The sequence below is a fragment of the Pithys albifrons genome, chromosome 5 (assembly GCF_047495875.1).
Source record: "Pithys albifrons albifrons isolate INPA30051 chromosome 5, PitAlb_v1, whole genome shotgun sequence".
NCBI lineage: Eukaryota > Metazoa > Chordata > Aves > Passeriformes > Thamnophilidae > Pithys > Pithys albifrons.
Window position 1 is genome coordinate 70,203,412 of NC_092462.1, and position 12,509 is coordinate 70,215,920.

The window sequence follows — 12,509 nt, forward strand, 5'->3', positions numbered from 1 at the left end:
CATTTGCCAAAACAACAGAACTGCCTCAAAAAATACTTGGAAATATTGTTCTGGAGTTTCCAGTTTTCCACAACAATGAGTAGCCACAGGATATTTACAGTTCCCAATGGAAAGAGGCAGTTTTTCCTGTGGAAAAAGTACAGGTTAGGAAAGCCATTGAAGCTAAAATATCACAGTCTACCATCAGGGTGCCAGGACACTAAATCAAGATGTGCTGAACTAAGAGCAAAGCAAAGACCAGATGAAGAGGTGGTGGGCCTGCTGTGTGGAGAAAGGGGATCATTGTGTTTCCTTGGTGTGTGTCAAAGGAAGGTGTGCACACACCTCCCAGGAGCAGTGGCGGTAACTCATGGAATGTGCTTGGGGGGGGGGTGTCAGCAGCCACCCCCAAATCATGGCAAAAGCAGCCTCTGCCCCTGTGCTATCTGGGTGTGATGAAGAGGAGAAGGGTCTGTCTGTGGGATGAGTGAATACACCTTGAGAACCTGGAGCCCACTCTGTGCTGAGCAGTTCCACTCCTGCAGGACCATCCTCACAGCAGGACTGCTCAGAGTCAGGCACCACAGAAAGGCAGCAAAGACAGCAAAAGGCAGAGGTAAAAAAAAAAAGCAGCACAAGGCAGAGGGAAAGGAGCAATTCCCCTTGTCTCAAAGGCAGCTATTGCATATTTTACTTCTTGGCCTCATAAGACACTCTTCAGGAGGCAAAAATAAACCCATTGCTGTGCCTGCATGAGGCTGTTATTCAGTGTCAAGTTCCTCTCACAGTACTTTGTGTCAAGAGATTCAGAGAGTCACAAATCCGTCTAAATCAGCACAATTCACATTATAAAAATAACAACAATGGAAATGAAAGAAGCTGAGCAGTTATTTAATGTAGAGTGAAGCATGGTCCTGCTTTTTGGCCAAAGCCCACCAGTGTCAGGAGACACATGTTTCAGTGGGCTTAGGTTTCACACCAACAAACATGAGTTTCAGCAGTCTCCTCAGTGCAGGGAAGGCAACAGAACTCTCTTTGTCCCCATCTTTCCAAATCTATTGCAGATATCACATCTGCTCTTAAACAAACAGTAATGGAAACCAGCAACACCAAGTTCCACACCAGATCTGGCTGTTTCCATGTCTCAGGAAATGGAACCCATTTAAACTCGTGTAACCTCATCCTAAGGAGCACCCTCTTGTCTTTGCCTCACTGCTGTAACTCAGGGTGCTTCCACACACCATTTGTCCAGCAGCAAAGCTGGCTTGAGCAGCTTCAAGCTCCTGGCCTTGGTTTCATATCTCCCTGAAGGTTTCCCAAAACAGACATTTTGGAGGCTCCCAATAATGCAGATTAGGGAATTGGCCCAAATTAAAAATAATCCCTCAGAAATAGTACAAGAAGTACTTCTAATCTGGATCAAACTCAGGATTTCTCCCTGGGTTCACAGCTCTCTGCTACTGGACAGCTTGAGTGGCCAGAGCTGGGCTGTTCCACCACCTTATCACAGGGCTGCTGCTCTCTCTCTGATGTGACTGTCTCTCCTGATGAGAAAATTAAGAGTCTGTGCTAGATGCAAAACTAATTCTTCAAGCCTTTTACATCCCTGACAGACATATGGGAGAAACAAAGGGAGATGCACAAGCAGTCCCTTAGGCAATTTGTGTATGTACTCTCCTACCAAACACTGTGACCCCGAGAGGAATGAGTGATGCTCACACACACTCCCAGGCATGAGGATGCCAGTCCCAAACAAAAAGAATTACAACTCTTACAGCTTGGCTTTTCCACCTGTAAGGCTGCCTGTGGCCAAGCAAAGCCCCTTCCTCAGGAAAATCCCAGGTGCAGCAGAACTCCTCAACATATCCAGTCAATATGACACTTTTGAGTTCCTGTTTCTGCCACAGTTACTGACCAGTTGTAAAGTCAGGCAGTGACTTTGAGAGTTGCCTGTGAAGATGTTGGAAAACATCCTTACCACCAAGACAGATCACAGAATCACAGCATTGTGTGGGCTGGAAGGGACCTTAAAGATCACCCAGTTCCACATCCCTGCCATGGATAGGGACACTTTCCACTAAACCAGGTTGCTCATAGCCTCCGACCTGGCTTTGGACAATTCCAAGGATGCTGGGAGTCAGGTGCAACCTGAAGCTCCTCTGATAATATAATGATAACAAAAGAAAACCCAAAGAAACCCTCTTCAGCCCTAAAGATCAGTGCCTGAAGAAGGGAACCACCACAGTGTAAAGCCACCACTCTCAGTTGTGACTCAGATGGGGTCAGCTCTCAGTGTCCTCCATGTCCCATATCATGACAAAGTTTTGGCTTTTACTGGGTGATTTAGTTAACATGTATTTTTATGTTGAGACATTATTATTCCAGCTACACCTTAACTCTAACCATGAGTTTCCACAGCCTTGAGGAATTTCAGAGCTCTGATCAAAGAGGGCTGGTGGTTTTGGTCTGCTTTTCCTTCCTGAGTTCTTCACCTCAAAATCCTGTAATAGCAGGGGCTGTTACCCCTCAGAAATTGCTGTCTTCATTATAACCATAACCTTTAACTTAAGCCCTCAGCTAATTCTCCTAATTAGTGTGGTCACAATGAGATCAAGGAGCAGGCACAATTCTAGCTGGCAGCAGCCAAGGACAATCAGCATAAGCCTTCTTTGAAACATATGAAGCTTTAGATTTTGCTTTGGGAATCATTAATCTGCTATTTCAAGGTTTCTCTTGGCAACACTGGGAGTAAAACACTTGTAAAAGGAAAGGACAAGATGTTTCCTTTTTTGTTGGATTTTTTTAAATGCTGCTAACATAATTTGTGGATTTGCAGTGGGAGTAGGATGGAAGGAAAGAGAGAGGGAAACACCTCTAAACAGCAAAAAAAGAACTCAAAAATCTGCTCTAAGTTGGCTTTGGGTGCCAGGCTGCTAATGTAAGAGGTGACTGAGCATCAGGAGAACAGAAGTGAAGCACAGGTTCTGTTCTTCTTAGGAAAAGTTGCTTATTTAAACTGTGAACTGATACAGTGAGTGGTGAGAGAAAACTTCTCCTTATCAACAGTAATTGGCAAAAAGTGGAGATAAAATGCCCTATTTCTGGAATGCACTACTGATATCCTGCTCCTGGGTAACTACAGTGCATGGAACTCTCCTGTTGGTGGTTGATCACAACTGGTGTTCCCCAGGGCTCAGTACTGGGGCCAGTTCTGTTTAGTATCTTTATTGATGACCTGGACGAGGAGATCAGGGGCACCCTCAGTGCGTCTGCAGATGACACCACGCTGGGTGGGAATGTTGATCTGCTGGAGGGCAGGAAGGCTCTGCAGAGGTTATCTGGACAGGCTGAAGAGGTGGGCTGAGACCAATGGAATGAGGTTCAGCAAGGCCAAGGGCCAGATCCTGTACCTGGGTCACAACCATCCCCTGCAGTGCTACAGGATGGGGCAGAGGAGCTGGAGCAGCTGAGGGAACTGGGGGTGTCCAGCCTGGAGAAAAAGGAGGCTCAGGAGGAACCTAATTGCTCTCTACAACTACCCAGAAAGTTGTAGCCAGGTGGGGATCAGTCTCTTCTCCCAGGTAACGACAGGGCAAGAGCAGAAGGAAACCAAGAGAAGAGTAAAAGGGAGGAATAGTTTTGTCTCTTCCCAGGGGCACGTAGCTCATCTCTGTTTAACATGAGGAAAAACTACGTTTACGGTGGCAGAGCACTGGAACAGGGTGCCATGGAAGGCTGTGGAATCTCCCCCTCTGGAGACATTCAAAACTCACCTGGACATGTTCTGTGTAATCTGCTCCAGGTCACCCTGCCTTTATCATAGAATCACAGAATCACAGTCTTGTTTGGGTTGGAAGGGACCTTAAACATGATCTTGTTCCAACCCACTGCCATGGGCAGGGATCCTTACAAGCAGGAAAGCCACACAAATCTCCTAAGGTACTGACCTTTAAATACAGAAGTATCTACCTGTGCTGGTTTAAAGGTGAACCAGCAGGGGAAATGAACTCACCACGAGAGAGATTATAAGTCAGACCTAAAATTTAATAATAATAATATTACAATAGCAACACTGACACACAAGGGAAATTGCTTTCAACTCACAATACCCCAGCAATATAACCCAGTGTCCTGGGGCACAAACCCAAGGGGGTTTGTTTGCCCTTGTGCTGAGACCCCTGTGGTTCCCCCAAGTCCAGAGCAAAAGGAAAAGAAAAACCTGTTGGTGCAGGTGAGGGCTGTGGTCTGGGCAAGAGCGGGGATCTCCTCCTGTCAAGGTCCTGCTGCTGCTCTGGATCTGACGAGAGGTACCCGAGGTCTTCTTACCCACCACTTATGTACCCTCAGGGAGCACTCAGTCCCTCCCCCTGGGCGGGGACTCACACAATGGGTGATTGACTCTGGGAGCCAGGGGGTGTTGAGCTGTTGATGGCCCATTAGCAGCTCCGCCCCCCTCAGGCTGGGTGTGAAGGTGATAATGGCTCCCTGGGCAGCTGCTGCTAATGGCCCATTGTCCTTGGGGAATGAATAGAGGGGGTAGAATACACAGCTTTGATCACCCCCACACAGGGTTAGCTGGTCCCTCCTGCTGAACTAGGACACTACCACTCTATACAGCTTTCAGGACCTGGAAAGTACAAATCCTTCTGTTCAACATGCTAAGCAGGAAAGATACCAGGGTCCAGGTCATACCAGGGTTTCGGAATAATACAGGGAGTGGATTCACATGTCCCAAGTCAGTCTTGCCTCCTAACCACCACACTGCTTCTGCAGACACAGGACTCACTTCTTCAACCCTTCCCCAACAACCTTCATAAAGTAGGATTTCTACTCTGATCAAGGCTGCAATGTTTGCAGCCCCAGACAGGCTCTCTATTCATGTTTCTAAAGTTGATTCATGTATCACAGCCACTGCTGTCTGCCTTTCTAACAGACCTTTCACAAGAAAGGTGAGGGGCTTGCCTGAGTCACCCTCATGTCAAACACACAGTCTGGGGTATTTTTGCTGACTCTATCTGTTGTCAGACTGACTATGTCCCACTGTCTCTAAAGCAGGAAAAAATAAGAGTCTGACGTTTCTGTGAGGTGATGGCGACTGCTGACAGGGACACTTGTGTCACCTGAGGGCTTTGAGACAGGAGAAGGAGCTTTGTGTCAGCTGTTCTGTAAGACAGCTCATGCACATGCTCATACATGTATATATTACACACATATATAGCACACTAATAGGCAGAGGCAAATTCTGTCTGCCTCTCACAATCCTTCAACTAAACAAACATGAAGGGTGGAGTGATGGAACTGTGCCTGGGCTTGGTGTGCCGACAGCAGTGCCATCTCACCCGAATGCAGCCCCCAAGATGTGACACGATTTGGCTGGCAGATCACATTTTTACACACACAGTAGTTATGACTCTGACCAATTCACCCCTCTAGACATTCTGTCTACATACAAAATTGTGTCCCAATGAAACAGCACCAGGACTGGAGAGACCAGGATCAGATCTTCCACTTAATATGATCAGAAGTGAGAGCAAAGCTGTGGCTGGAGTCTTCCACACAGCAGGATACCACCACCTGTGAGTGGAATCACCCTCCAGAGGTGTCTGTATTTTTTCAGGTAGAGAATCAGAGACCTCAATGAAATCACTAAGTGAGATGGGACAGATAGAGGTCTTGGAAGATCTTGCAAATTTGTGTAGTTTTCATTAAAAGAAAAATTAAAACCAAAATCTCCAATTACTTGGATCCAAAAAATTGTGATAAATACTAGGCTCAGTTTGAAAAGTTTATGAAAAATTTTTCAGGGATTCATTCTGAGAGATCCATGCACAGTGTTGATATGAAACCAGATCAAAATACCAAATATTTGTGTGTTGAGGCAAGGGCTTGTGGCCAGGTGAGCTGACTCCACAGTCCTAAGAGCAAAACTACAAAGGTTGTTCTACACAATATGGAAATAAGGTGACTAAATTATGCTTTATTTGTGACATTAGTTATTTTGATCTAAACGTGATTTTTTTTTAAACACTTCTATATTCTGTGTGTGAACACTTTATTTTCAGACTGATTACTACAAGAGAAGTGTATGCAAGACCTTACATGAAGATGAGAGTAAAATCACTGTGTAATAACATTAGCTATTTTTTTACCTATAAATAAAGTCTGTTCAACTGATAACGTTTAAAAAATTAACAAGTCTTTGAGCTATAATTCAAAGAATTTTCAAAGGGCTGGAAGGATACTCTTTAAAAAGAATAAGACAAGGCATTTCTAATACATCCCAAAAATAAAGCAGACTAGAAGGAATTGCAACAGACCTCAACACACAAGCTGAAACTGCTGAATTTCTAACTTGCCAGCATACGTTTCACAAGCTACCAAGTGCAGCACGCCTGCAACTTTCCATGGTATCTCATCACAGCAGTCAAGTTGCGTGACCTGTGTTGGTGTGTGGGAATCCCAGAAGCCATCTGGAACCACCTGTTTGGGATAACCCTCCATGTCTCAATTTTTGAGACCTAATCTGCAAAGCTATCTCCAATTAAATGTTTTGGATTTGGGCTCACAAAGATTTCTTTAACCAAACTTGAAATACTTCTCTTGTAACTTAATGCTTAGGAATGGATCTTACTCACAGCTTGATGTTTCTTCCCTTTGTTCTTGCAGAATTTGAAAAAAAAACATTGCCCCTCAGAGACACATTTTTTCCATACCAGTGCTTATGCAGTCAGCTCTCATAACATAAAGAGCTGTCAGATCTCTGTCTCTGCTCCTAGGAGTGCTTCATATGGGTTTTATTTCTCAGTAGGCTTCATCACTGATAAATTTCTGAAACCCCAACTATTAAGTGCTGAAACAGCTACTTTACAGTTTAGAAGGAGTGTAAGTGGACATAAATCAAACCAGATATGCATTAGAATTCACATTTATGTTTAGATGACCTAGGGAAGAGAGACTGTATCACCATAAGGGGTCTTTGATGATAATAATGATTTTTGTCCACTACTGTCCATTCTTATCCCCTCTTTTTACACTTCCATTAGCCCAGAGCCCAACTTTCCAGCTCAGGTTGCAAGGGCCGAGTCTGGCTCCCCCCTACATGCTCAAGTCCCAACCTCAGTACCAGTCAGGAATAGCAACCATCACACCATGATCCTGTTTTCCCTTTTAAGTGCCAAGAGACTCGACAGCATGTCTGTGTCCTGTGAATTCTGGTATGTGCTGCCTGCAGTGTCTGTTTCTCTCTGCTCCTGCCAACTGTGTGACTTCACCGGACAGTGTGATATTCCAGACAACACAACACTGAAAATAACACTGGCACTTACCTGAGCTGCCAGTGCCTTCTGATGCACTTCTGGATGTTTTTGGCTGGCTCTGTTTGCTACTTGTTCGTACAGTGACCGAGGGAGGAACAGTGCTGCTGCTGTCTCCACGGATGGTCGACAGATCCTGCATGCTAAAGCTCCGTAGTCTCTCAGACAGCGCTCCCTGTCCCTGGTTGAACATGCAAGTAAATAACACAAAGTTAGACCTAAGTGTACTTTGAGCCTTTTTTTTATTCCTTCCTCATTGAAATCCATCAGAACAACAGGAAGAGAAAAAAATTGCATGGGTCAGTAACCCAGAGAGGGCAAAAATGAGTTGTTTAAAGCAGGGGTTCTGTGGTGAGCTTGTCTGATTCTTCACTGCAATCATCTGAGCTCAGAGCAGCCTTGGCCATGTGTAGAGGTGCAGGCTGTTATTGTATCGTTCTAGTAGGTACTTTTCTTCATTAGAATCTGAGTCAAACAGGTGCTTGGCTTCAGAATCACAATTAAATGGCCTGTATCAAAATAACTCCCTTTTAAAGTTAATCATCTATGATGATATTCACCCAGCTGTTCTCAGCCATACACAGTACTTTCAGGACACAGAAAATCTGAAATTTTAAAGTAATAAAAAACCATTGTTAAATGCAAAGAAATATTGCAGTACTTCAAATAATATTTTTCTTTCTTCTCATACTAGTTCTTACTCAGGCAATAAACATATTCCTTGGTGAAAGGAATGTAACTGTTCTTTATAAAGGATGGGTTGGTTAGAAGACACCTTTTATTAAAACTACATCCCATCAAAAAGTTGACTTTAGGTATTCTGTGACCCTCATACTACACCACTGCCATAAAGTAGGAACACCAGAAAATTCAATCCATACAGAATCACAGAATCCTTAAGGCTATAAAAGACTTTAAGCTACATTAAGTGACATTCACAATATGAACTGCGTAACTGATAAAAAACACATTTAGGTTTTAACATTTTATTGAGGGAAGAGGATCTGAAAGATACTTCATAGCATTCAGTCTTGAAAAAAATACTGAAATTAACATACAGAGCCTGATTCTAAGGCACATAGAAAGGACCCTGACCATCTACAGTCAAAGAGAAGACTGGACACATTCCTTGCTAAAGTTGTTGGGCAACACTACCTGCCCCCTACTGCACTGGCATTGAGCCACTGGGAACACAGTGCATTAATTTACCTACTGAATTACCAACACCATTTCAGAAATTTCACATGAAATGGAAAATTTGTGCCTCTATCCCATATAAATTTCTTAGCACCTTTCTTCTAGGGAGTGTAAGAAGACAAGGCACCAAGTTCTTAGAACTACAGTCGCTGTGATAGTCTGCACTTTTTACACTCAAGAAAACAGACAGACCAGTCATCTCCCAACTTTTTAGCCTGATGCTTTTTGTACAAGAAGAATGGGTTCAAACTCCCTTCTCAACTCCACAGCATTATCAATTTAACCACATCCACATCCTGGACTACAGCGCTTTCCTGCATTGGCAAGGAGCAAACAGCACATGGGGATAACTTCTTCAGTGCTGTCCCAAAGCAGTAGATACACACACCACCTATGAAAAATAAAACTGAACTCTCCTATGTAGGGCAGAGTCCCCCAGTGGAGCTGGCTGGGAAGATTTTTTAATTCATTTTAATTAATTTTACTGAATCCGTGGTTTTTAAGATCTCTCTGTGTATGCTTTGTTTGGCAGCATTTCACAGAATCAGAGAATCACAGAATGGTTTGGGTTGGAAGGGACCTTAATCCAGTTCCAACCCCCTGCCATGGGCAGGGACAGCTTCCACTATGCCAGGGTGCTCCAAGTCCCATCCAGCCTGGCCTTGCACACTTCCAGGGATGGGACTTTGCATTTTGCTTTGCTGCAGATTGTTATAGAGAAGCAGTAGACTTACTTTGTTCTTTCCCATTCAGCTTATTCTACTTTTGAAAGTATTTTAAATAGATGAGGCTTCTTTGCTTGTATACCAAGATATTTTATGTTGCTGATTTCATATGCTTGGCAGTGGAGTTCTGAGGGCTTATGTTTTGTTAGAATCTCACTTCTGCCATTGCATTCTTCAACCTGCCACATGAGTAGATACCTGAATTTTGGCAACTCCTGCCAGTGGCTGAGCCACTCTTGGGATATGTTCTCACTCCACAAGGAATCTCAAGTTGATCCTCTTAGGCCAGCATAAGGTACATTTACTTTGCAATGTTACTAGGCTGGTACACTGAAGTTTCCTTGCATGGCTGCTCAGCTGGGTGAGATCTCAGCCACCCAGAGCTCAGTGTAGTTCTGGATGGGTATAGAAGGTTGCACTGAATTCCTGCACAGCCACCCTATTCTCAGTGACTGATTTAAAGCCAAGACAAGAACATCCTACCCCTGCACTCTGATTACAACAGACAGATCCCCTAGTGAGAGCAAGCTGAGAGCAATCAGACCACTAAATAATATTTTGCTGCTGCAGAATGGCTGGGCCAGCAAAGCTGGAGGGTTAGCAACTGGTGAGCTGCTGTAACCTGAGTGCTGTATTCCTCCCGCACCACCAGCTCAAGTGTCAGCAGTGCTGAAGCCTTTAACCTCCTCCCAGCTGCTCTGCTCAGACAGTTAACCCAAATTCCACTTTATTCCAGCCAGGGATTTATGTATGTGGACATGAGTCAGGTTAGAGACGAGGTTCATGCGTCAGACCAACGTGTTGGGGAAGGTGACACTAACACACCCTTTTGTATTGAAAATGAAGAAGATATGGTAATATTCTTGCATTGCAATTTGTGATACAGTGGCATATAATGATCAAAGGCCACAGGGAGAGCTTTGAAACAGGAGCCTGATATGTGCTTGTCATCTGTGGGCTCGTTACATCAGCATATAATACACAACCAGAGCCTTGAGCACACACTCACAGCAGCTCTGCTGAACAACTTCAGCTTCCTTCAAGGAAACAAAAATTAAAATTGTCTTTTCATAATTTTTGCTTTAATTTAACTTGAGTTTCTAACAGCAAAAATAAAGGTTGCTCTCCAGATAATAGCAAAATATTACTATACAGTTTTGACCATTCCACAAAACGGTTTGTCCAAATCTCAGCAGTGGCTGGAACAGCAAAGGCCGTGATGAGTGAGGGCACTGAGCGCCTGTGAAAGCCTGCAGACTCCCCTTTCATGTCATTTCTTTCCAATTTCTGCACATTTGGTCCTTTTAGGGATAGAGTTGATTTAATTGCTCCTAGGGCACAATGTAACACAATTCTTTCCCAGGTACCATATTTTTACCTGGCCCCAAATAGGAACAGGACAGAAATTACCACAGAGTCAGGATGGTTTCACAGTAGAACAGAAAATGCTGTTAGCAGCCTTAATTTCTCTGTCAAATAAGCACCTGCTGTATATGAAACCACAAACATTTGAAAAGTCAGTGCTGTGAGGGTTTGCACTGCTGCAGATATATCTTTTAGAAATATAGACTTTATCCAGCTGTAACACTTAGTATTCCACAATAAGACTTCTGATTTATTAGCAAAAGAAAAGAACAAGTTAATAGCTTTATTTCACAACAGAATAGATTTAGACATTCCTTGGGCCTTGTTTTGTTAAAACAATCACTTGGAAGATGAAGAGCAGCTGTTTTGGGAACTTTTATTTACTATCTTGGCCATGATCATGCAAATGTTCTTTCAACTGCTACAAACATGAGAGATATCCTAGGAATTCCAGTACAGTGTGTCTGCACAGAGAGAAGATCCAGGTCCTGAGGCTCTGCCTACGCTGCAGGCCACACTCACGTTTGCAGCATGATCTGGGCTGGTCTTATCCTAGAGAGCAAGAAGCAGTAATAACATGCCAGTAGCTGTGCCAACAGCAGAGCAGCACGACGTTGTTCTACAGCCCTTTGAAAATGGGGACTGTGGATGACACCACCTCCCTCTCTTCCTTCACTGAACACCAACTACCCTGTCAGAATGATTGTGCTGGCAGTGTGGGACCTGCATGAAGTGGTCCCAAAGACCCAGCCTTCATCTTCCGGAGAACAAGACTCCCTGCCTGGACTCAACTTCTACCTCATCCAGCTTCTCCTAGGAGATGGACTGTCTCTGTGAACATGGCACTTCTGATTTGGTAGACAGTGAGTTTGCCAGATGGTGAGGTTCTGGTGACTACAGGTGGGAACAAGTGTCTCCCTCTTCCCTCCCAAATTCATCTGATTGTCTTGCCCACAGGGAAGTTCACTCCATAGGTGAAGGTACAGCACAAACTGAAAGTGGAGCTCTTCAGGCTTCCTTTGCATCTTCTTCCCCCAGGATCTACCAACCTTACAAGGTCCATACATGGACAGTTCTCTTTTTCTCATGGCCAGGGCTCAGTGCTACTGAATAGGATAAAAGACAAGTACCATAAAGGACATGGTAATATCACTCCCCAGACACTCCTATTAGTTGCTATCACCCTTACTTAGATTCATAACATCTCCAATGATATTGGGACATTGCCTATCAAAACCCATTTAAGCTGCAGAAGCTCATCTGTGATTCAAAGGGAAGTTAAAGCTCCTATCCAGGTGGCATGGTAATTAATCTAAAACTAATTTGGGTACATCTGTCTGCTTTGACCAAAATGACTGCTGTTGTATAGACATTCCTTCCTTACCCACATCTAGCATGTTCTCTCCTTTTGGTTTAAAGAGCAGGACAGAACAGGATTCAAACACTGACCTTCCAAAGCCAGCAACCTGCACACTACCTCCCCCTGCATATTGCAGACGTCATCACCGTCATCTCCAGAAACAAACATCAACTTCTGTGGGCACAAACACTGATGTAACTTGCCTGGACCAGAAATCTTGATCCTTTCAAACAACTGATGTCTGCATTGTGACAGACACTATAAAAGGCATTTCTTCAGAAAGAGAAGGAACTTTCTTTACCTCTCTATAATTAATCTTTGCATTCATTTATGAAGTAAAGCTTCTTAGAGGGAGATGCATTTAGGAATAGAAGAAAAACTGTGTTTACATCCAATAGATTTATTCATTATAAATACTCTACGTATGTAGGTAGCTGAAGCTAAAATAAATAAAATTAAGCACATAATTTAAAAATCTGAAATTTATGTAACAGTCTTACTAAATACAATCTAAATATAAGCAAATAACTGTCTAGTTTTATCATTCCTTTGGCCTGAAAATATGAAAGA

General features: G+C 43.7%; 1 protein-coding gene across 2 annotated transcripts in view; it reads right to left on the reverse strand.

Annotated features, from left to right (window-relative positions):
- REEP1 (receptor accessory protein 1) overlaps positions 1 to 12,509 on the reverse strand; it is a 67,885-nt gene that overhangs the window by 14,310 nt on the left and 41,066 nt on the right. For both annotated transcript variants that reach the window (XM_071555252.1, XM_071555251.1), the window contains exon 6: positions 7,305 to 7,473. In XM_071555252.1, the coding sequence (XP_071411353.1) occupies positions 7,305 to 7,473 (169 nt within the window). The remainder of the gene's footprint in view (positions 1 to 7,304; positions 7,474 to 12,509) is intronic.